General features: G+C 36.6%; 1 protein-coding gene across 1 annotated transcript; it reads right to left on the reverse strand.

Annotated features, from left to right (window-relative positions):
* Positions 1 to 7,798: 7,798 nt before the first annotated feature.
* Positions 7,799 to 18,283, reverse strand: LOC109404943 (medium-chain specific acyl-CoA dehydrogenase, mitochondrial). The gene is made up of 4 exons (XM_062848504.1): positions 18,266 to 18,283; positions 17,281 to 17,641; positions 8,908 to 9,008; positions 7,799 to 8,840 (listed from the first exon to the last, which is right to left on the reverse strand). The coding sequence occupies exons 1-4, from the start codon at positions 18,281 to 18,283 to the stop codon at positions 7,956 to 7,958; spliced, it is 1,365 nt and encodes a 454-aa protein (XP_062704488.1). The 3' UTR covers positions 7,799 to 7,955.
* Positions 18,284 to 23,816: the final 5,533 nt, after the last annotated feature.

Genomic DNA, 23,816 nt, shown 5'->3' on the forward strand with positions numbered 1-23,816 from the left:
TATTTGAATAAAGGAAATATAAGAGAAGTTACATATCCCATTTTCTCAAAATATTTCGTTTCCCTAATTTTTAAAAATACTGAACTTTTTTTTTATCTGTATTAACAAGATTTTTAGCTCTAGGCTAGTTCATCTCGGGACCCACGCTTTACTTCCCTTCCGAAGGAAGAACTCACATTTTGTGAGTTTGTCGGGAGTGGGATTCGATCCCAGGTCCTCGGCGTGATAGTCAAGTGTTCTAACCATCCAACCAAGTTCCGCTCCCCCCACTGACCTTTTTGTAACTAAGGAATTTTTACCACGCTCTTAAATTTAATATAATCAACAATACCATTTTCATGATTTTTCTGCGCTCTCTTTAACAAAAAGAAGTAGTTTATGCGATTGTTTCAGTTTTTTTCCCAAAAAATAGGTTTCTAGAGCAATTAGTTAATTTTTGATGAATCGTCGAAAAAAGCTTGAAAATAAGACATTTTTAAAATACCACTTTTAGGTGGATTAATACTTTTTAGAATCTCAAACTCATATCCATCATACAATGTATTTGTCGGAGAGCATCCGACCGAAATAGTGTTCGACCTCCACACGACCTTTGCTGAACGTACCTTCAATTTCCCTCGTCCATTCCAGCTATCCAATTTCGGTATTCCAGCTGGCCCGTATCCTTCGTTAGTTTGTCGTCATCGGTAGACCTTCTTCATCACATGCAGCAAAAAGCACCACAGGTTCACACGAAAACACTTTATTCCTAAAAAACTAAAAAACTACTCAATTTATTCCAACTTAAACTACGTAGATTTATTCTTAACACTAAACACACAACAAGTTAAATTTGGTCAAGGGTATGCCCCATGCGACTGATCGAGACGACGTACTGAGGATTAACTGACTTCGCTAATTCTCTCTGCTTCCGCTGACCGTCGATAACCATCCACTCTGTAATGGTAGTGGACCGTACCGATGTCCACGAAGCTGTGAAGCGGTTCACTAGTTTCACCGTGGAGTACCTGAATGCGGCGAGCAACACCAACCGTTTGCAGACAGAATTATTGATAAAGTAGCATCAACCTTGACCAGAACTATATGACCGTGCTTTGATGTCAATGCGGATCAAATTTGGTTTCCTTGACCCATTCTCACACCCTCGTAGGTGTAAGAATGGGTCATTTTTCAAACACTTGTAGTTTTAAGAAAAATTGACGAACTCCAAATATTTATGCATCATTTGTGCATGCATTACCAAAGATCACATACCAGTGATCGAAGGACTTTTTCACGGAAAGAAGCAAAAGTTATTGAACAATTAGTGTAGAAGTATGCATTTTGACCCATTCTAGCCACAACGACGGTAATTCTTAATATGGGACAACTGATGTCATTTTTTCAAGAGCGTACTAGTACAGGGGGCGCTGAAAATAGGAATCCTTGAGTAACCAGCTCTGATTTTACCATGATATCACTGCCTGAAACCCCATGAAACGCCTTTGAAAGCCCCCGAATCTCCCAAAACATCCCTGAAACTTCCCTGAAATCTCACGGAAAGCCCCTGAGACCAGGGTTGCAAAAAAAATGAAAGCATGCAACGAACGTGAGTTTTTGTTTTTGTCTTTTCACCACACCGCTTCTGACGTTGAAGCCTCTTTCCTTCACGGAGGTGGGTGGGAAGAGAATAAAAATTCTCTCGTCACTCACATCGTGGCGACGGCGAGATTCAATAACAACATTTTCCCTGTCATTGGCACTCAAAAGAGAAAATTCACCAAGCTTGCTTATGGGTGCCGTTGTTGACATGAAGCATCCATAAGCGCAGAGCGTGTGTTGATGATGGTGGAGTCATTACGTCCACAAAGTAGTTGAGTTTTTCAAGTATCTCACAACGGAGCTGAAAATGAATGCCTGATGCATTTAGTTCAGCACAATTTCATTCAATTGAATGTGACTTTTTCAACCCTGCCTGAGACCCCCTGAAGCGCCTCTGGGTTCCCTTTAAACCCCCTGAAATACCTCTGAAACTTACTGGAAAGCTCTTGAACTTGCCCTTGAACTTGAATATTCCTGGAAAGCTGATTAAATTCCTTGAAACCCCTGGAACGTTCCTGATATCCCCTAAATCCCACCTGAAACCCACTGGAACACCCGTGGATCTTCCTACAACACCCCTGATGCCCATTGAAAACCTGTGGAACGCTTCTGAAACTTTTTGAATCCCGCTGGATCACAAATGAAACCCCCTAAATCTCAAAGTAAGGCCCCTGAAACCCCCTAGAACACTCCAAGCAACACACATGGTCACAAAACAGTCACGGCAGCGCCAGTAATGGTTGCACAGTAAGCCACAAAGACTTCTGTGCAACTCTTACATACGCTGCTGCGAATATTTTGTAACCATGTGTGTTGCTTGGGACGACAGAAACCCCTTGAAAACCATTGGAACACTCTTGTACAAGGATGCCATACATACAGTTTTTTTTCTGTATTGTACAGATTTTTTTAGCATCGGCACATATGGTTTATATTATAAATTTATACGATAACGGTACATACGATTTCATATGAAATATGGATTTTTGAGCTAGGGGGTAGATATTTTTTGTATGAGGTACAGATTTTTCCTCCGAATTTTATATAGAATACAGATTTTTGAAAAAGTGATACAGATTAAAAAAAATCATTTATTTCTGCTGGATGTTTCTGTAACCTGCTGGAACATCCCGTTACGTCCATAATTTCCCATCAAACACCCTTGGGACTTCTGAAACTTCCTGAAACTCCTTTGAAGGCCTCTAAAGCTCTTAAACGCTTTTGAATCCCCCATATCCGCTGGAACACCTAGGAACTTCCCTGAAACCCCACGTGCCACTGAAGCCTCTGAGATATCCTAAGATCCCCTCAAACACTCTGAAACGCCCCTGAAACCCCTTGAAACCCTTAGAATGCTCGCAAAACCCGCTAGAACACCCTGTAACATCCCTGAAACCCCTTGAAGTCTCATGAAACACTGCTGGAACTAAACTTAAATCTAAAACCTCGCGAAACATTACACTGCATAACAAAAAATAACTTCTGATCTGTCTCAAGAGCAAACTTATGTGACTCTGATAGATTTTGGGCCGCTGAATCCGAATCTGGGCTCAGATTTGTTCTAGCACGTCACAATTTTGAGCTATACCTCAATTTATAGGGCAACATATGCGATTTTGGGCTTTTTTGACTGCAAGCCATTAAGCATGGAAATATATTTTTTAACCAAGCAAAGCATAAAATGGTCAATTAACATCTAAATTAACGACTCATGTTAAATATTTCGTATTACCAAGTTTAATCGTGATCACCGTAATAACACTTTTTAAAAACTACATTTCGAGATAACCCCTCCCGCGAGAGACGAACCAGACAAGGCACAATGGTCGGAAAAACATAAAGTTCGGCCAAAACTCTTTTTATGTGTTTAATCGAAGTTATAGGTTGTCTAGATATGTTATATAGTATTTTTAGTGTTTAAAAAGGGGTATTCAAAAATTACGTAACTTTTATAATTTCAAAAAAACAGTAAAAATCAGTAAACCCCACATGTTTTGCGTTTTTTGTTAAAAAATAAATTTGAATTTAATTAAATGATCATCTTTAGATAAATCCAATTAAGTTTGTTCAAAACGTTTGAAAAATGTGGGAAAATAAATACTATTTCAGCCAAAAATGGAAAAATAACGTAAAATATATGAAAAAAATGACTTTTTTAAATAGCTCTAATTTGAAAAACTGCAAATTTCTGCAAAATATTAAAAGGTTTTTATGTAGCCCTAAGCATGATGCTTAAGATGTACTATTCGAAATTGCGGCGACACGTGACGACACGAACCGTTTTTTAACTTTAAAACTACCAAAATTTCTAAGGTACAATATATAAAAATTTGAAAAGTTTGGTGACATATTAGTTTTGCACCATGCGTGCATTCAAACAGTCCAATAATAAGCTTTCATATGCTGGATAACATAAAACATGTATTCCATTCTCAAAATATTATTATTTAATTTTTTTTTCGCAAAATTCATTTTTCAATTTTATGACTTAGGCCACTTTGGCAGTGAAAATGTAATTCAAATACAAAAGCTGGTTTGCTTTAAATTAAGAATCATAAAACTACAATACATTATCTTTGTAATAAGGTGAAATAAAGTTTAAAAATATCAATTTCGTTTTTTGAGAGTTTTGGCCGCCCCTTTGTATGGAGCCCGACCAATGTGCAAGGGCTGAAAGTCTTTGAAATGAAGAAAAATCAATCAAATCAAGCCTAACTTTACCAAACACCGTATGTAACATATGTAAACAAAAAAGAGATTTACATATGGGGCGCTAAATTTCGTTAAGGACTACTTGAATCACTCACCTTTGGGAATGATTTGTGAAAAAATACCCGGATTTTTCACGTTTCTGAAATGCTCAATGTATGAGTTGCTATGGGAACACCGAACTTCCCCATAGATTTTCTCCGCTCGTGGATTTTATTAGATACGTTGTTTGGTAAAGTTAGGCTTGAAATCAATAACCCCTCCTTCTTATGATGGGTGCGCGCTACAATGGGCTGTTACTTTGGTTCTAGTACTCCAATATTTCTGAAATTTGGAATGCTAATATACTTTCAGGTTGTTGTTAATTTTCTCTTAGAATTTCCCTGTTAAATGAATTTCCAGAAATCGAAATTTTCCAAGAAGTTCTTTCCAGGAGTATTCTCGAAGAAAATCTTCAGAAGTAATTCCTGAGATTTTACTAGAGCTCCTCCATGGATTTTTTCAGAAGCATTTTTACGAATTTTCTGCAGGAGTCTCTCCGGGGATGTCTTCTACAGGTTTTCCCTGTATTCCTCACCGGATTTCGTCTGACTTTCTTTCTGTAGATTCTTGAAGAACTTTCTGTGAGCTTAGTTTCCTAGTTCTGAGTTTCTTCCAGGATATTTCTCTTATGTTTTTGAAGAATTTGTTTCGGATTTTCTCTCTGGAGTTGCCTTAGAAGGTTCCTTCCAGTGTTGCCTCCACGACCGGCATGTCATTCAAAATTTTAAAGGTTTATGTTGGATTTTCTATAAATGTTTTTTCCGGGCCAGGTGCTGTTCCAGAGTTTCTTTTTAAATTCTTAGGAGCTATTGCTGCTAATGGATTTCATCCTACAATTTTTTCAGTGGATTTCCTTTGCATTTCCTCGTAGTAAATTGTTTTCAGCCTCACAGAAATTCCAGGACATTCCAATTTATTTATTTTTTCATTAGACTTTTGAACAAACAAAACAACACTTTCGTTGATTACCCCAGAAAGCTTTTCAGCTCTTTTAGCGAATTTCCAAAACATTTTGTTAAATTTTGTTAGCTTGTTTTGTAATAGAACACTTACATCTTCATTATTGCAGCAAAAGTTCTCAAAATTCGTCTGAGTATTCATCCATTAGTTTTTCGAAAAATTGTTTATATGTTTTTGCAAGTTCCTACTAGGACTTCTTCGGAATTTCTGTTAAAATTTCTCAAAAAATTACTTAAGATGTTTCACCCAGATTGTTCCCCCAGATCGCTAAAGATTTTCTCAATAATTTTTATTATAATTTTTCCTGGAATTTCTATGGCGTATTTCCACAAATTTCTTCTTGGACATTTTTAGGAATTTCTTTAAAGGCTTCTTAAGAATATCAAGAATAAGAATTCATACAAGAACTTCCTCATGTCTACCTATCGGCCAAATGAGCCCAACTTCTCCATATATTTTTCTGGAAAATTCTATAAAGAATTTTTCTAAAATTTCACTTCAAGATTTATCTGGGATGCTTAAAAGAAATTTTCAGAGATTCAGAAATACTCAAACATTTTTATTCCAGTACTTGATCCAAGCACTTTGTAGAAACTGAAGAAGTTCGAAGAAAATTCTAAGCAATACGTATTCTGAGAAAAAAATAATATTTTCTCTTGATGTTCCTGTCTTGCCCCTAGGTTCCATCCAGTGATTTATTTCGAAAGTTCGGCCGAGGATTTCTCTGAAAATTTTTCAACAAAATGCATCCAGTTAAAAACTTTCAAAACTGTAGCAAAAATTTATCTAGAAATTTCTGCTTCAGTTTTGAAAGTTTTTTTCTGAAATCCTCTCCAAAAATATTCTTTGCGGATTTACCCGAGAATTTCTAAAAAATCTACTGCACACGTGTCTAAAAGGATTTCATCAGGAATTTCTTTTAAGGGTTTTTGAAAGATTACTTCAGAAAATCCACCGAAGGTTCTTCTGAAGAATTTTCCTGAAACCTCACCGACTATTTGGCCCAGGGTTCTCCTTAAAAATCTCCGAGGATCTAGAAAATATCCTTCAGAAGTTTCTGCGAGGATTACCCTCCCACCCCGGAATTGCTCGAAAGCTGTCCAATCCAATTTCTCCAAAGGATTCAGAAGCGCCTTTGAGCTTCAGATTTTTCGGTACTTCCTTTAACAGTTTCTCCTTCAGAAGTTCATCTTAGGATTCCTTCTTAAATCTCTGCTCAGATGCTTTCAAAAGTTTCTGTTAAGATTCCTCCAAAGATGCCACCAAAAACAAATTCAAGGATTATTATAAGGATCACTCCACAAACTTCCCCGGAAAATATCGCAATTATTCCTCCAGAAGTTTCTCTGAGAGCATGAGTTAAACATGTCTTCAAATAGAATTCGTCCTTGGATTCCTCTAATAAATCATCTAAAATTTCCTTCCGAATTCTCTTAGAAGGAATCCCATAAATTTCTCCAAAGAATTTTCAAAAGCATCCTTCGAGAATATATTGAGAAATGTTTACAAGAACTCCTAGAAAAAAAAATCGGAAGTCAATCCTTCAATTCCTCCAGAAACACCTAAGAGAATTCCTCAGAAATGTCTTTTTCGGAAATCCCGTCAAGGTACCCACAAGGTTCCTCCGCCGATTTCTAGGTTTATCTTAAGTATCTTCCATGCAATTTATTGAAATGTTACGCCCGAAGATTCCTTTTAAATTTTTTTTTTCTAAAAATTCGCTGACGAAATTGGAACTGCTGTTTTTTTCTCTCACATAACACTTCGTGAAAACCAGAGAGATCCAGACGAATGGTGAGCAATAATACTCGGAAATAAAATATATTCTCTCTCTGTATCTGTGTTGCCCCTAGATCTAAAACTCATTTTAAATTAAGGCACCTATGAAGGAATTTGAGAGTCCTCGAAGGAATGCTTGTAGAAAATCATGGAAGTATTCTTTGGAAACAGGATTGTCACAGAAAAATCGGAAAAGCATTTAAATTTAATCAGTGAAAACTGAAACGATTCGTTGAGTTTCCTGGTAGTTTCCAGAGATAGCGAATGGAAAAAAATGTAAACAGAAAAAGCTTTTAAAAAAAACTATATAAATCTCTTTTGATCATCTACAGCCCATTCCAGTAATGTCCATGTCACAATGCCATTCATAATCTAAAGTTCTTAAATTCAACCTAAGTTATAAATAAGCGATTACTGCACCGATCGTTTCCTTTTTTTCGTTTCCATACGTGCTTACTTCTCACCGAAATTCAAACACATGAAACAAACAACGTTTCAACCCTCTGTTTTGAGTAGGATGCAAATATAAGGACTATGCTTGACAAAGGAATCGATACCCTCTTAGAAATTTTCAAATCATAAACGATTCGTGGTTTACCACGAACCATAATAAAATATAAATTTTATTTTTACCCACTGAACCGGTTGCTATTCTGTGAATTACCCCTGAAAGTATGCATCCCACTGAGCATGCATTCGGATGATAACGATACACTGAACAAAGCGATATGGTTATAACTAAATGGTAAACAGTTTATTGCAAACAAATAATAAAGCGATCTTCACTCACAACGGTTTCCTTCTTTTGCATTAAATATTGATTGTTTATCATACATTGACATACACTAAATGTAAATAAAAAAAAACACCCACACACTCAAAACTTAGGCCTTGCCCTTGGCCATCTCAACCATATTCCTCGAGATAATCATTCGCTGAATCTGCGAGGTTCCCTCGTAAATCTGGTAGATCTTGGCGTCACGCATCAGCTTCTCCACTGGATACTCGGTATTGAATCCATTTCCTCCGAAGATCTGCACCGCATCCGATGCTACCTTGTTGGCCATGTCCGCAGCGTAACACTTGGCAATCGAGGCATAATAGCTGTTTCTTCGGCCCTGATCCACCTCCCAGGCGGACTTCATCGTGATCAGTCGTGCCGTTTCCACTCCGATGGCCATATCGGCCAACATGAAGGACACGGCCTGGTGGGCGGCGATTGGAACTCCGAAGGTCTTACGTTCCAGGGAGTATTTCAGGGCTTCATCCAGAGCGCGCTGTGCCAAACCGACGGCACCAGCAGCAACCGGTGGACGGGTCTTGTCGAAGGTACCCATGGCGATTTTGAAACCGGATCCCTCACCGATCAGGACGTTCTCCTTCGGCACCCGGACATCCTCGAATGTGATGCCACGGGTGTCGGACGCCCGCTGACCCATGTTCTGCTCTTTGCGACCCGGGGTCAATCCGGGGGTGTCCCGCTCCACGATGAAGCCGGTGAATGCCTTCGACGCTGGGCATTTCGGGTCCGGGTTGGTGCGGGCCAGCACGAAGTACCAGTTGGCAACCCCTCCGTTGGTGATCCACATCTTCTGACCGTTCAGGATGTACTCGTCGCCCTTCTTTTCGGCACGGGTTTTAACACCGTTGACATCGGATCCTGCACCGGGCTCTGTGACGCAATAGGCTGCCACTAGCGGTTCCTCTAGCAGACGACCCAGGTACTTTTTCTTCTGTTCGGGGTTACCGGCCAGGATGACGGGGGTTTGCTGGGGAAGGGAATTTAGAATAAGCAAACAGTTTTTTTTATGTAATGTGTTGCTACTTGGAACTTACTCCCAGTCCACTGGCTTCGAGGGCCGTCATAATACCGGTACATCCGTAGGCAAGCTCTTCCGCAATCATGCAACTAGTCATGATGGACATATCGGTACCACCTGTAAGAAATGATGAACATTGTTAATCTAGTAGAATAGTTGTTATTTATGATTGCATAAGGCCTGTTATTGGATTCGAGTAATATTTGTCTAAACAAGCGTTAGATTTGATAAGGAGCATCGCTATACTTATAAGCTGTTTGCATTGACCTGATTTCAAAGAAATTATTAAGCTAAAATTTCAAGTTGATGGTCATTTTTGTTTGCAAATGGCAAGTACGCTGTAAATAATTCTTTTAAGGTGTTTTGTTCACTCTTTATATTGTAAGATATTGTCTGCATCTCAGTCTCAGTTTAGTGTTTGATATTCTGTTAGCATTGAAACTGTTATTAAAAATCAGTGTTAGTTCAAGATTCAACGAGTTTTGATTATAATGTCTGCTGTTTATTTTCCAGACATTTCAAGAGATAAAAACATCATCTATGGTCCTTTTTTGGTTTATTCCTTGGGATTTAAGTGCAGTTTTACCCTTCTTACACCCATAAGAAGGGTATAAATACCGCTTGGAAAACCGACTTTCGATCCGAGGCCCGCAGGGCCGAGTCACATATACCAATCAACTCAGCTCGACGAATTGAGCAAATGTCTGTATGTGCGTGTGTGTGTATGTGTGTGTGTGTGTGTATGTGTGTGTGTATGTATGTTACAAAAAAATGTCACTCACGGTTCTCAGCCGTCTGTTGACCGATTTGAGTTCTCTTGGAAGCAAATGAAAGCTTCTACATCCTAGTAGAACGCTATTGAATTTTATTTTGATTGGACGTTCGGTTACCGAGATATCTTTTAAAGAGTGCTAGGGAGTAGTACAACTTAATTTTTTAAGATATTTTTGACAAAGTGTATCACCATAAATTTCTTAGCCGTCTATCAACCGATTTGGGTTCTTAAGGCCCCAAACAAAAGCTACTACATCCTAGTAGAACGCTATTGATTTTTTTTTGATTGGACGTTCGGTTACCGAGATATCTTTCAAAGAGTGCTAGGGAGTAGTACAACTTAATTATTTTAGATATTTTTGACAAAGTGTATCACCATAAATTTCTCAGCCGTCTTTCAACCGATTCGGGTTCTTAAGGCCCGAAACGAAAGCTACTGCACCCTAGAAGAACGCTTTTGAATTCCATTCTGATTGGACATTTTGTAACCGAGATATCTTTCGGGGAGTATTTTGAAGTAATACAACTTAACTTTTTAAGAGGTCTTTGACAAAATGCTTCATAATAAATGAATCATCCGTGTGTCAATCGATTTGAGTTCTCTCAGCATCAAATGAAAGCTACAGTATCAGCATCCAAGTAGTATGCTATTAAATTTCATGCCGTTTGGACATTTTGTTTCCGAGATATCTTTCCACGAGTACTAAGGAGTAATGAAATTTACGCTTTTGAGAGATTTTTGATAAAATGTATCATAATACATTTCTCAGCCGTCTGTCAACAGATTTTTTATGATCATATTTGGTTACACAAGTTAGTTATACATGAAAATGCAATTTCATCAAATACATAAAAGCTACTATCTCTTTGTAATATTTGAGCTTAATAAACAGTAGCAAAAATATCACGGAATGTATGTTGGAAAAGCCTTTTTATGACCACATCTGGTTTCCCAAGTTAGCTCTACATGAAAATGCAAATGCATCAAATAAATAAAAGCTACTATCTCTTTGTAATATTTGAGCTTAATAAACAGTAGCAAAAATATCACAGAATGTATGGAGGAAAAGCCCTTTTACCCTTCTTACACCCATAAAAAGGGTATAAATATCGCTCGAAAACCCGACTTTCGATCCGAGGCCCGGAGGGCCGAGTCTCATATACCAATGAACTCAGCTCGACGAACTGAGCAAATGTCTGTATGTGTGTATGTGTGTGTGTATGTGCGTTACAAAAAAAAGTCACGCACGTTTCTCAGCCGTCTGTCAACCGATTTGAGTTCTCTTGGAAGCAAATGAAAGCTACTACATCCTAGTAGAACGCTATTGAATTTTTTTTCGATTGGACGTTTGGTTACCGAGATATCTCTCGAAGAGTACTTATGAGTCATACTTTTAAACTTTTTAAGATTTTTCACCAAGTGTATCATAATAAATATTTCGGCCGTTTGTCAATCGATTTAAGTTCTCTTGGCACCAAATGAAAGCTACAGCATCCTAGTAGATCACCCAGAAATTTTATTTCGATTGGACATTTGGTTACAGAGATATCTTTCGAAGAGTACTTAGGATTTATACAACTAAACTTTTTGAGATTTTTGACCAATTGTATAATAATAAATATCTTAGCCGTCTGTCAACCGATTTCGGTTACCCTGGCACCAAATGAAAGCTACAACATTCTAGTAGAACCCTATACAATTTCATTAGGATTGGACATTTGATTACCGAGATATCTTTCAAAGAGTACTTTTGGAGTAATACAGGTTAACTTTTTGAAAGATTTTGGACCAAGGGTACCATAATAAATATCTCAGCCATCTGTCAACCGATTTGGGTTCTCTAAGCACCAAATGAAAGCTACAATATCCTTGTATAAGGCCCTGAAATTTTATTTCGATTCGACATTTGATTACTGAGATATCTTACGAAGAGTATTTCAATAAATTCTCTTTTATTATTATATTCACTTGTTATCTTGCATTAGTTTTTCACCAGTCTATGGGAAATTATTTTTCAATAAATAATGCTGATCTCATACAAAGTGTATTCTAGCAGGTTATTGTTTTCAACAAAATTATAAATAACAAATTACAAATACACATGAATTTTATGAAAACTAACAATATGTTAAATGAAAGCTTTAAATTTATATATTGTGGGAAAAATGCAAGAACCGGACAGCCAAAATAACTAGTTAATGCCAAAACTGATTAACTTAGTAGATATGCCATTTTTGACCTTTTTACACCATAACCATGAATACCAAGTACTTCGGAGCTAATTTATTCGACTGATTAAGAGATATTAGACAAAGTGCATCTCGCTGATTTTCTTATCCATTTGTTAATCGATTCAAGATTATTTGGCATTTAACAAAAGATACAATATTCCAGAATATGAAAGCTATTTTTTTACATTCCATATAAGATTCTAGGAGGTGTCTGGCATTTCTGGTAAGTCCATGGTCTGATGCTGTTTTGGGAACCAATTCAGTAGATGTCAAATCCACTAGAAAAACTTTTGGTCAATCACACAAAATAAATTTGCTTAATACGCATAATACAACAATATTTTTAATAAGTGTAAGAAGGATTCTGTTCACCATAGGTGGATTAAATCGGGTTTTTATTACTCGGTTTGCAATTTCTCGATTTTTTTCCTGAAATTACTGAGAACTATGCTAATGCAGCAACTCTAATACTTTTGTTTAGTATTTGATCTAGAAAAGCGGTTAATTTATCAACTGCTCTATGGAATTATGCTTGAGTTTCTAGAATTTAATAGCATAGCTATTGATTGTTTAACCATTAAAACACTAAATCTGCAGACATTTATTGTCATGCATTAATGAGCTAAGACGTCTGATCTCTGAGCCTCAAATAAGTGTATGGGGGCACGATAACATTAAAGTTTTTCGACGAAACAAATACTAGATTCCGGGGTTCTGCTAAGCCGAACTAAGCACAAAAAAGTTTGTTCCGAGATAATAATGCTTAACCCTCGAGCAGTCGCGTCTTCGGCCACCCTTAACGACACCACGCTCATGTTGTGTACCGCAAGTGAGCTTTTTTCATGGTGCGTGTACTCAGTACACGACGCGACCGCTTCTGGGTTAAACTTCAACCACTCACAGATTAACAACAATTTAGAGATGACGTATTCGTGCAAATTATTTCACATAGTTGATATTATAACGTTTCTGGGACTCATCATTCAGATCACTCTGGCTGAACCAAATATAGTTATACAGTTCAGTGTGACTGAATGTGTTTTTTATATTTGGCTCTCAGAATTACTGGATTTTTCATGACAAGAAGATTATCATTTTCTTCATCAAATGGTTAAGAAAATTCAATTATTAAAAAAATGGTCTCTGAAATTTAGTTTGGTATCAAATTTCATGTTTTTATTTGTCTTATTTTTTATATTTTCAGCCCTACCAAATTATGATATTTTTATTATTACGTCCCTATTCAATTTTGAAGAACTTTAGACCACTTATGATTATTTTTTTATTTTTGAGAAATTGAACTTTTGGTATTTCCATGTTTTTAAACAGATGCTCAATGTCGGCTTCTCAATAGTTTTTAGTGTGTAATAGCTGTGCTGGCAGCATCCAAATGTAGAACAATTAGGGAGAGAAAAGGAAATGTTGACGTGAAACTCGCTTTCATGGCATTGAATATTTCTTTTGCACTCACACAAGAATTTATAACTGACTTTGTTGAAAAATAAAGTTAAAACTGGCGAAAAGTCACAAGAAAGACTACGATTATTTTCAAGCCCAATCAGATTTTCCCAGTGACCTAAGTATCAGCCGTGTCGATGTGCACGACATTATGGCTGCTCTCAAGAACCTGGATGCCTCGGTTTTGTTTGTTAAATATGTCACTGAAATCCGGACTATTTCCTGAAATATGGAAACGTTCATTTGTCGTGCCTATTTTGGTAGGAAATCTGGATATTGCTAATTATCACGGTACTGCTCTTATTTCTTGCATTCCAAAGCTCTTTGAAACAATAATTAACGAAACAGTGTTTGCTCAAACTATAAATATATAATAACTACAAAGAAACATGGATTCGCTCAATAGCCACAAATTTACTGGAGTTTGTTGATTACTGTTTGGAAGCAATGGATAATGAAACCCATGTAGAAGCTTTGAACGCCGGCTTCAGTAAGGAATTTGACAGAGTTGATATACCCATGTTACTGTTTAAATAGCACAAAGTAGGAAGGATTTCCTGAAGAAATATCCAGAAGAATTGCTGGAGAAATTCACGAAGGAATTCCTAGATAAATCTCCTGAGGAATTCCTGGAGGAAGTCCTAGAGGAATTCACAGAGGAATTCCTCGAGAAATCCACGGAGGATTTTCAAAAGAATTCCCGTATGAATTCCAGGAGGATTTTCTGAAAGATTTCCTAAACAAATTCCCAATACTATTCTTAGAGGATTCCCTGGAGAAATTCCCGGAGACGTTTCTGGAGAAATTTCTTGAGAAATTACCGGAGACATTCCAGGAATACTTCTTTAGAAAATTCTCTGTGAAATTCCTGGGGGAAATCCTGGAGACATTTCCGGTGAAATTCCTGGAGAGATTACCGGAAGAATTTCTGGAGGAATCACCGGAGGAATTTCTGATGGGAGTACTAGAGGAATTTCTGGAGAAATTCCTGGAGAAAGTCCTACCGGAATTCTCGGTGGAATTCCAGGAGAAATTTAGGAAGGATTTCCTGAAGAAATTCTCGGAGGGATTCCTGAAGACATTGCTGGAGGAGTTCCTGGAGAAATCCATGGATGAATTCCTGGACAAATTCCCGGAAGAATTTCAGGATTAATTCCCGGAGGAATGCCTGGAAGAGGTCCTAGAGGAATTCCCAGAGGAATTCTTGGAGAAATTCCCAGAAGGTTTTCTGAGAAAAAAAAGTCACGGAAGACTTCCTGAAGAGATTCCTGGAGAAATTCTCAGACGATTTTCCTGACAATAAACGGAAGTTTTCCTGAAGAATTTCCCGGAGACATTTCGGTTCCCGCTCGGAGTGATGAAACTTTTCGCAAGAAATGTTTCTTCCTCGTATCCACCGGTGCTCGTAATGTGTGTCGTGTCCGTTGTCTAGTGTTAAGTTTCGTTCAGTCTGTACAGCCTCTTTAAAGCTCTAAAACTGGTTCTTGGACAACTTTGATGAGAAACTTGAAACAAAAAAGATAAAGGGTTTAAACTGTGTTGACCAAATTTGGAGCATTTTCCCATAGTTTTCATAGGGTAACGCTAGAACAAATCGTTTTATTGCTTTATCTTTTTTTGTTTCGAATTTCTCGTCAAAGTCGCCTGAGAACCACTTTTAGAGCTTCCAAAAACGCGCATTTTCGTGCGCTGAAAATGTTGCTACGTCATTCCGTTCAAAAGATATTGATGATTTTCTAGAAAAAATAGGCACTTTTCACGTATTTTTCACTAGAGTCACAAAAAAACACCACTCTAATTTTTTGATATGTTTTATAAAAACATTTCTTCTTTTGAATGCGGGCAAAAGATATTTTTTATGTTTGCCCAACCCGTCAAAACACCTTTTTAAAAAACTATGATTGTTTTAGAAAAATGTCTGTAACTTTTGAACCAAAAGAGATAAATACCATCAAAACGACGCGTCTTCAAATGCTCTACAAGTGTTTCTTGGGCGACTTTGATGAAAAATTGAAATTGAAAAAGTTAACGCCAGAAAACCGTTTTTCTTGAACCACCCTAAGCTTATTCAGAAAAATACCTCTAGATCGGTAAAATTTAAAGCTACATAAAAAGTGTCTTCAGCAAACTTGCTCAAAATTGATAGATCTACAACTATTCTGAAGAATGTATATAGTTATTCTTGCAAATAAAAAAGTTTGGTTCCCAATTTCTTTGAAAATATGGACCAGCCTAATTTTCATGTATATTGAAAAGAGGGCACTATTTTTAGGAACAACTTTGTAGAAGACCATATTTGTCTAAAAAATCATTTGAAGGCGCTGCATGCATCTTTCCTCGTAAATCTGGTTCGTGGACCACTGTGCAGTGAACCGAATTGAATGGAATTTTGAATGTTTATCAACAATATATTAGTGCTTCAAAAGATATTAAAACAAAGGTACTTTTTAGACATTTAAAAAAGTTATCATGGATTGACAATTTTTGGATCTTTCTCGAAAAAAATGTACTTTTTACATCAATGTCATCAAATTATAGATAAGTATGGGAGTTTTTCGGCTTTCAGTCACGGAAAAAGCGTTTATACTTCTATATCATTGCCAACGTTTCGAAATTTGGGTTGGGATCTTCCTCAGGGCTCGATCCCAACCCAAGGATCGAATCGTTGGCAATGATATAGAAGTATTAACGCTTTTTCCGTGACTGAAAGCCGAAAAACTCCCATAGTTATCAAAAATCCCAGTCTAATCTTTCTAAAATTAAATTTTAGCTTGGATATACAAATATTTTCTACTTCTGTTCTCAAGATATCTCTAATTAGATTTATTAGAGCCTATTTGAACTGAAGGAAGAACACATTTAGTCATTTTTGTGTGGTATTGTAAATTTGACTTATTTGGGTGAAATTGTCAAACCGGTATAACTTTATTCGTCGTTAGAAAATATAACATTTTATAATGTCGCTTCAAGTATCAATATGTTGTAGATAAACGTTCAAAATTTCATTCGATTCGGTGAAATATGACAGTTCAAAAATTAGTTGTCCAAAAAATAATGTTTTACGAGAAAACGAAAGATTAACCAATCAAGCCCAAATTTGTACCAGTGATGCACATGTAATAGGTTGAAAATCAGTCAAAATTTGAAAATGTTTGATGCACTCTATGAAAAGTTACAGCATATTGAACTTTTTTGAGAGAGAAAAAAAAGTTGCCTATTCCAAACATTATGGACACCCCCTGTAACATCAAGAACTGTTCTATAAAATAGGGTAAGTGTACCAATTATGGCTATATTACCAATTATTCGTCATAGTTGATTTTCACCCGTTAATGATGTAAATCAACCAGAAAAAAAATTGTGAACAACAGATCACGTTCAGAAAAGATGGTTGCATTCATTTAAACTTCACATTTTGCTCACATTATGGCAGAAATAAAACGTTTTCCTTAAAATTTCGGCTTCCTTGCACCCATTTTCGCCATAGTGTACCAATTATGGCCAATTCCATAAGAAATGCATGCAAATAGTGCGAAAAGGAACCGAAGTTAAAAAATATAACCATAACTGGTACAGGATTCCTAACATTGGCACAAGCTATAATAAATAATAAAAGTAGTTTTGGCTCCGTTTCTATATTTTTCCTGTTTTGGTACAGGCACCCTACTATAAGGAAGCCATTATACTCGCATTTTTGATTTTACTTTTGATTTTTTTTGTATCGCTGTACTAGCATGTTTGCCTTACGAAATCTTAGAACGGCGGGCCATTATTGAAAATCAACATCAAAAGCAAATCACGTGATTTCATAATCAGTCTTATGCCCTCTACCTGTTGCAGCTGTTTACCAAACAATCAAATCAATAACAATATTAGTCAGCCGCACCAAAACATCTCCCTCACCATAACCACACACCATACTCACCAATATCAGCCGGGATGTGGTTGTTCATCAGGCCCAGCTCCCAGGCCTTCCGGATAATGGGCCACGGGTACTCGCCAGTTTTGTCGTACTGGCCTGCCACCGGAATAATTTCCTCCCGGACAAACTTCTTGGTCATGTCGACGATTTCCTTCTGCTCATCGGACATGGCGAAGCTGGGCCCGGCGGCAGAAGCTTCGACGGCCGGAGCAGCTTTGGAGGATAGGGCCCGACATGCCGGACGGACGGCTGATTTGATTAGCTGCAATGTAGGAAGTCGGATTGAGTGCGATTTGTTTGGATTATACGGGGAATTGAAGTTCTCAACAATAACACATGTTGACTGTGGATTAAGGAAGTATTTCGATTACGAATGCATTCACGATCCGGTTTCTTCCATGATCGATGGACGGTGATGTAAGCAACTTTTCCTTATCAGCTATTGTGCACTAGGCAAAGTCTGAAGTATCAATTGTAGATAAGCAGAATACCCCATGGACCGTTAAAGTTCGGTGCCAAAAATAACTGATAACGAGAATGTACCGAAGGATTTTCAGAAATTAAGGCGTGAAGCAATTGATTAGATACAATGTTTCAATATATTGGTTATTGATGGTGTTGTTCACTGATAAGCTCAAGATCCCTATTGTTGGAAACTCACTAAAACACATTTGAATACGCACGAACACCACTGACCCACTTCCGAAGAAGATTACGCGAATAACATATTAACCTCCAGCAGATTTGCAAAAAAAGGCATCAAATCAAAACAAGTTTCTTCGCATGCAACCGATTTTGCCGCAATTCCTTCTCTATCTCTGTTTGCTCCGCGTTCGCAGAGAACAGGGTCAATGTCCAAAGTCCGAGTGCCTATACCGTCTTGGCGACGCGACGTACATATCTACACTCAGCCATTGTCACTTCATTTAGCATTTTATGTGTAATGGCCGGGGGTTGATTACTCAAGAGATTTTCTTTTTCAACTTACCTGTGATAGAGCAGCCATTTTCACGTGATGTCTTACAAAACGAGCAACAAAAAAGTACAACAAATTAAATTAAAATGCGTGTGGAAACTTCCAAAAAATGAGAAAGGAAACTATTTTTCGAGTACGGATCTTTACTTCACTATAAGCACCGTAGCCGAGGGCGACCTACCCGAGCAAAGTGCTATCAATGAATGAACGTGGAACTGGTGAAACTGCAGAGTATGAGGTTGTAGAGATTGTTTGTGTGCGAGGCTTCGGTTGTAGGATGTGATGTGTTGTAAACTATACTATAGGGAAGACGTGAGATGAACCTCACTGGTGAACGATACGAATATAGTGCAATGGTGGTGAACACTGCAAAAGTGTGAGTATGTGGACTCGTAGTTTTAGAATGGATACATACTTTGGGATATAGATGTCAGCATTGTGCATAATGAGTGGATATGCCATAAAGTGTTCAATGACAACGGGTTGCGCTATTTTGTTGCAATGATTTTTATGACAGCGGTTGTTATAAAACATGTACCGTTAGTAGTTTAAATAACACAAATTCTAACAAAACTTGTTCCACTTAAAACAAAAGTATAACAAGTTGAGATATTATCATAACAAGACTATATTAAATTTTATTAGACTAAACTTGCAAAATCATAACAAAACTATAACAAGTTCTGTTATATATAACAGAACATTTTTTTACAAGTTTTGTTATAAATCTTTTGGCTCAAGTGACCAAAATAACAAAAACTATCAATCTTTTTCGCGACAACACAAATTTTTAATAACTTCTAAAATAATTTTGTTATAAAAACTACAACAAAGATTGCAATGAACGTGTTACGAAATTATGTTAGAAGCAATTATATTATAATGCATAATATAACAGATGCTGTTATACATCTTTTCGAATAAAAGAAACAAGTTTTGTTATAATGTTGTTACTAAAATAATAACAAATGTTTATATAATTTTGTTCGTTATATTGACATGGAAGAATCCTTATAACAGAATTATATCAAATATTGTTATTTCTAACAACAGTTGTCATAATTTTGTTATAATCTTGTTATATGCTTCTGGTCGGGAAGACCCAGCCAACACGAAGTCGTATATGATGTAGAATAGGATGCTAAAGTGGATGCCATATGCGTATATGATTCCATTTAACCGCGTGTAAAGTGTACGCATATCGCCTCTACTTTAGCATCCTATTCAACAGCCTATGGGATAGTGTGTTGGCTGGAGAGATACGCGTATATATATAACGTATATACGTTCATTGTTCCGATGTCAAATTTAAACATTGAACATAAAACAGCATTCTTTGCAGAATACACCCATTTTCATCAAAAGTCTGCATACCTTGAGAGATATTAAAAATAATGGATATGAAGAGGGAAATATTATTTTTAGAAAATTGAGAAACTTAGCTCCGAGATGGATGAGCTTAAGCAGTTCATCAATTCAAACGTGAGCTAAGTAAATCACGGGACAGCAATTGATGTCGCGTAGTTGAATAGCGGACATGTGGACATCTCGTCACGACTAGCTAATATAAAGAACATAAACTCAACTTTATTCAACAAAGATTGCTAAACAATAACTTGTGAAGCTCTCGATACATAATGCTTAAGCCAAACGTTTTGGTGATCATTTGTTTGCCAACGAGGAATGCTGAACTGGTTTCTCACAATTTCCAAATGCTAGCGCCCATGTATTGGTACACCCCCAATGGAATGACTACACTATTGTGCCTAATTGGGAATTCATCCGAGAAAGCTCGTTCATGCATTATTATTACACAAAAAGTTTAGAGAGACGAACCAGCCATGGGCTGAAAGTCTCTTTAATAAAGATAAATCAATCAATCAATCACAAAAGTTTTTCAAATTATCTTTTGACATTTTTGCTGGAATTCTTTTAATAAGTTGGTGAGAATTATTCATAAAATTTCTAGAAAATTCTTCAGGATTACCTTCAGGGAAACCGCCAGGAGTTTCTTTGTGCATTCTTTGAGGATTTAAAAAAAATCTGGAATGTTTACCAAAAGAAGATTCTCGCATGATTTCTTAGAATGATTTGAGCAAGAATTCCTTTAAAGATTCCTTTAAGTATCCCTTTATAATGCATCCCTATCCGTGCGAAAGATTCGGTGATTCTCAGAAGAATTTTCTAAATGTTCATCCAGGCGTTTCTCCAATAGGTCCTACCCGACTAGAAAATTGTAACCAATGATGCAAATTATCACCTCACGAATGCTCAATCAACTAATCAATTGTATTTTTATCGCTTGCGATTGAACTGTACACTGCTCAGCGATGATCAGAGGCAAATAGGTGGCAAAACAAACATGATGTAGCTCACATACGATTTTGCACACATCTGTAAGTGCCGCCACATGCTCACCCGAACAGCTGAACAACACCGAATGGGTTGGTTTTAGAAGCTACGGCACGAACGCTCGATACGCACACAGAAGCAACATTTGCATGTACCGACACCACACCAATAACGTTTCCAGCCTAAGATGTTTCACGATAAGCTGATCGAAAAGCATCGAAAGCGATGAAAAGACAGGCTTGGTTGGAACGCAACAGCTCAACGGCGAAAAGGAGCAGCCAACAATGCTGATCAGCGTCGAGTCTATTCGTGTGCTATTCATACAGAAGGTTGGATAAAGCGAGGAAGGGAGAAAACGTATTCGTTGTCGAAAGCGAATCGCATCATTTCGCGAATGTTTTCACCAAATAGCAAGCTTGATTGTAACAAAAATAAAACATAATCCTAACAAACTATGCTATTCATAACTCATTGTGATATAATCATGTTCAACATCCTTGGTGTTTTCAAAATATCATAAATATCACAATTATATCACATTAGGGGAATTCACTTAACAGTGTGAACTGATTAAACGTCACGATCACCAAGGCGATCTTTGATTATTTCATTCGCAAAATCATGAAACATTTCAAATAAGCAGAAAATCATGGCTTACGCAGCAATTAAATTTGTTTGGTGAGTACCCCTATTATGTTACAAATGTTGTTTTATAACTCATTTTATTATAATTTATTTTTAAGTCTTCGACATTTGAAATGTTATCTTACAAAATTGTATCAAATTTTGATAAAAACTAGTAATCTTGAGGCTCAAGTTCATATCTCATTTTGTTATAATTTTGATATGATTATAACAAAATACGTTATAATCTTGATTAGACTAATGTACATTTTGTTGCAATTTTAGTTATTTCAACATTATCCTGCATCTAGTTCATTACATAATTAGTTATAAAAAAATATATTATAACATCATAACACAATATGATACAAACTTGGTATAATTTTCTTGTCGGGTACAGGTATTCCTTTAGGCATTGCGTTGGACTCATTCAGAATTTCCTTCAGGAATTCTTCCAGAACTTTTTTCCCAAAGATTCTCTCAACAATTCCTGCAGAAGATACTTAAGAATCTATTCCATTTCATTTTCCGAATAAATTTTGAAGAAATTTTTTCATGAATACCTGCAGGGGATTTCTAGTTTTCAAGGTATTATTTTAAAAGGTTCCTTCAAAAAATCTTTTTCTTTTTAATTTCTTCATTGTTTTTCTAACGATTTCTTCCAGGATTTTTTCATTGTTTCTGCAGTATTTCTTTCAGATTTTTTTCCAAGTAGTAGTTTAAGCATTTTTGTGAACAATTCCCGCATGTTCGATTCAAGGTCGGCCCAGGAACTTTTCGTAAAGATAATTTCATTGACATCATTGCGCATATAGTATCCTCATGCCTGCCACATGGTATACACATGCAAAATTGTCATTGGCAGAGGAGTCTCTCAGTTAATAGCTATAGAAATGCTCATAGAACACTTGACTGAGAAGCAGGCTTTGTTCCAGGACGTCACGTCAAGAAGAAGATAAAAAAGAGATATCTTTATGTAACTTCTTTCAGGGGTATTTCCAGGAGTTGTTCCAAGGGTTCCTTCAGAAAATCCATCATCTCTTAGAAATTATTTGAGAAATTCCTTCAAGAATTACAAGTTCCTTCGTCTGCGATTTCGGTAAACATTTTTCAAGAAATTCTTTCATAATTTCCTTTACATATTTTTGCAGGAATTCCTCTAGAGGGTTTCAAACATATCTTTTTCTTGGAATCTTTCCTTGGAGTTCCTCCAAAAGTCTCTCATGATGTTTTTCTGAGAAGTTATCTGAGAGGTTATCTTAAGGTGCTTCTTCAGGTATTATTCAAGGTCTAGGAATTATCATTCATCCGGGAATAACTTCAGAAATTGATTCAGGATTTCTTGTCCAGGAATTCCTTCATACAATTTTCAAGAATTCCTTCTAGGCGTTTCCAAAAGTACCCAATTTCTAGGAGTTTTTTTTATGTATTTCATGAGACAATCCTCTAAGTTTTTCTTGAACATTCCTTCACGTATTGTTTGAAAAAAATCTTTAGTAATTTTCGGCGATTTCTGGAAGAACTTCTGAAAAATCCCTATAGGAATATCTGAACAAATCTTGCAGGGACCTCCTAATACATCCTGGGATATATTTCTGATGGATCCGCTAGGGCAATTACTTAAAAATATCTTGCAAAAGCTCTGGGAAAAAAATCCGAAGCAATCCCTGCAGGATTTGTAAAGAAATTTTAAGAAGAATTTCTGAGAAACTTCTTGGAAGAGCTTTTGCAGAAATCCCTGAAATTCAGAACAAATCTCTGGAGATAAAAATATATACTGAATGGGATTTCAAGAAGAATCTCGGCAGGATTTTCTGAAACAAAACCTAAGGAGTTCCGTGACCAGGAAGATGGACGCTCCCCTGTGCTGTCTGCTTGTACCTCTCATTCAGGTGCAAGGATTTTTGATAGGAAATAAACCTTCAGTGAAATTCCTGTAGAAATCCGAGGAAGTATTTTTGAAGGAATATCCGAAAAACTGCCATGGAAATTCTTGAAGGAATCCCAGAACTTCTTGGGGAAATTTCTCAGATTTTTTTGGTGAAATTCGTAGAAGAAGTAATTGAGAAATGAATAGGAAAATTCCAGGAGAAATTTTTCAATAAAATTCTTGTAGGGTTTTCTAAACGTATTCTTGAATAAATCTGAGAACTAATTTCTGAGAAAAAAAATCCTGAATACCTAGAATCAACGTCTCCAAATACCTTAGCAAAATCTTGTGACGAATTTCTAAAACAATTCCCGAAATATTTCTTTAATTAATTGAAAGAAGTTCCAAAATTACAGATTTTTTTGCCCAGATGCAAAGAGGTGTCGTACTTGATCTGAGCATATCAAAAAATTAGCAGACTTCAAGCTTTTAAAAATTTTTAAGATCGATTTTATCTTCTTTAGAAAAATTACAAAAAAATCGGGGAAATTTTAAATCTACATACATTATGCCTGGGACGAAAAATTTATGCAAAACTTTATGGCTCATTTACTCAAAACTGGGATTTTGTCACATACACCCCTTTGCTTCTAACACCCTAGGACATGGGGCCACAAAAAAATTGAAAACAGTTTCACCAGGAAGGAAGTTTTTCTT

This window comes from Aedes albopictus, chromosome 2 (assembly GCF_035046485.1).
Source record: "Aedes albopictus strain Foshan chromosome 2, AalbF5, whole genome shotgun sequence".
Classification (NCBI taxonomy): Eukaryota; Metazoa; Arthropoda; class Insecta; order Diptera; family Culicidae; genus Aedes; species Aedes albopictus.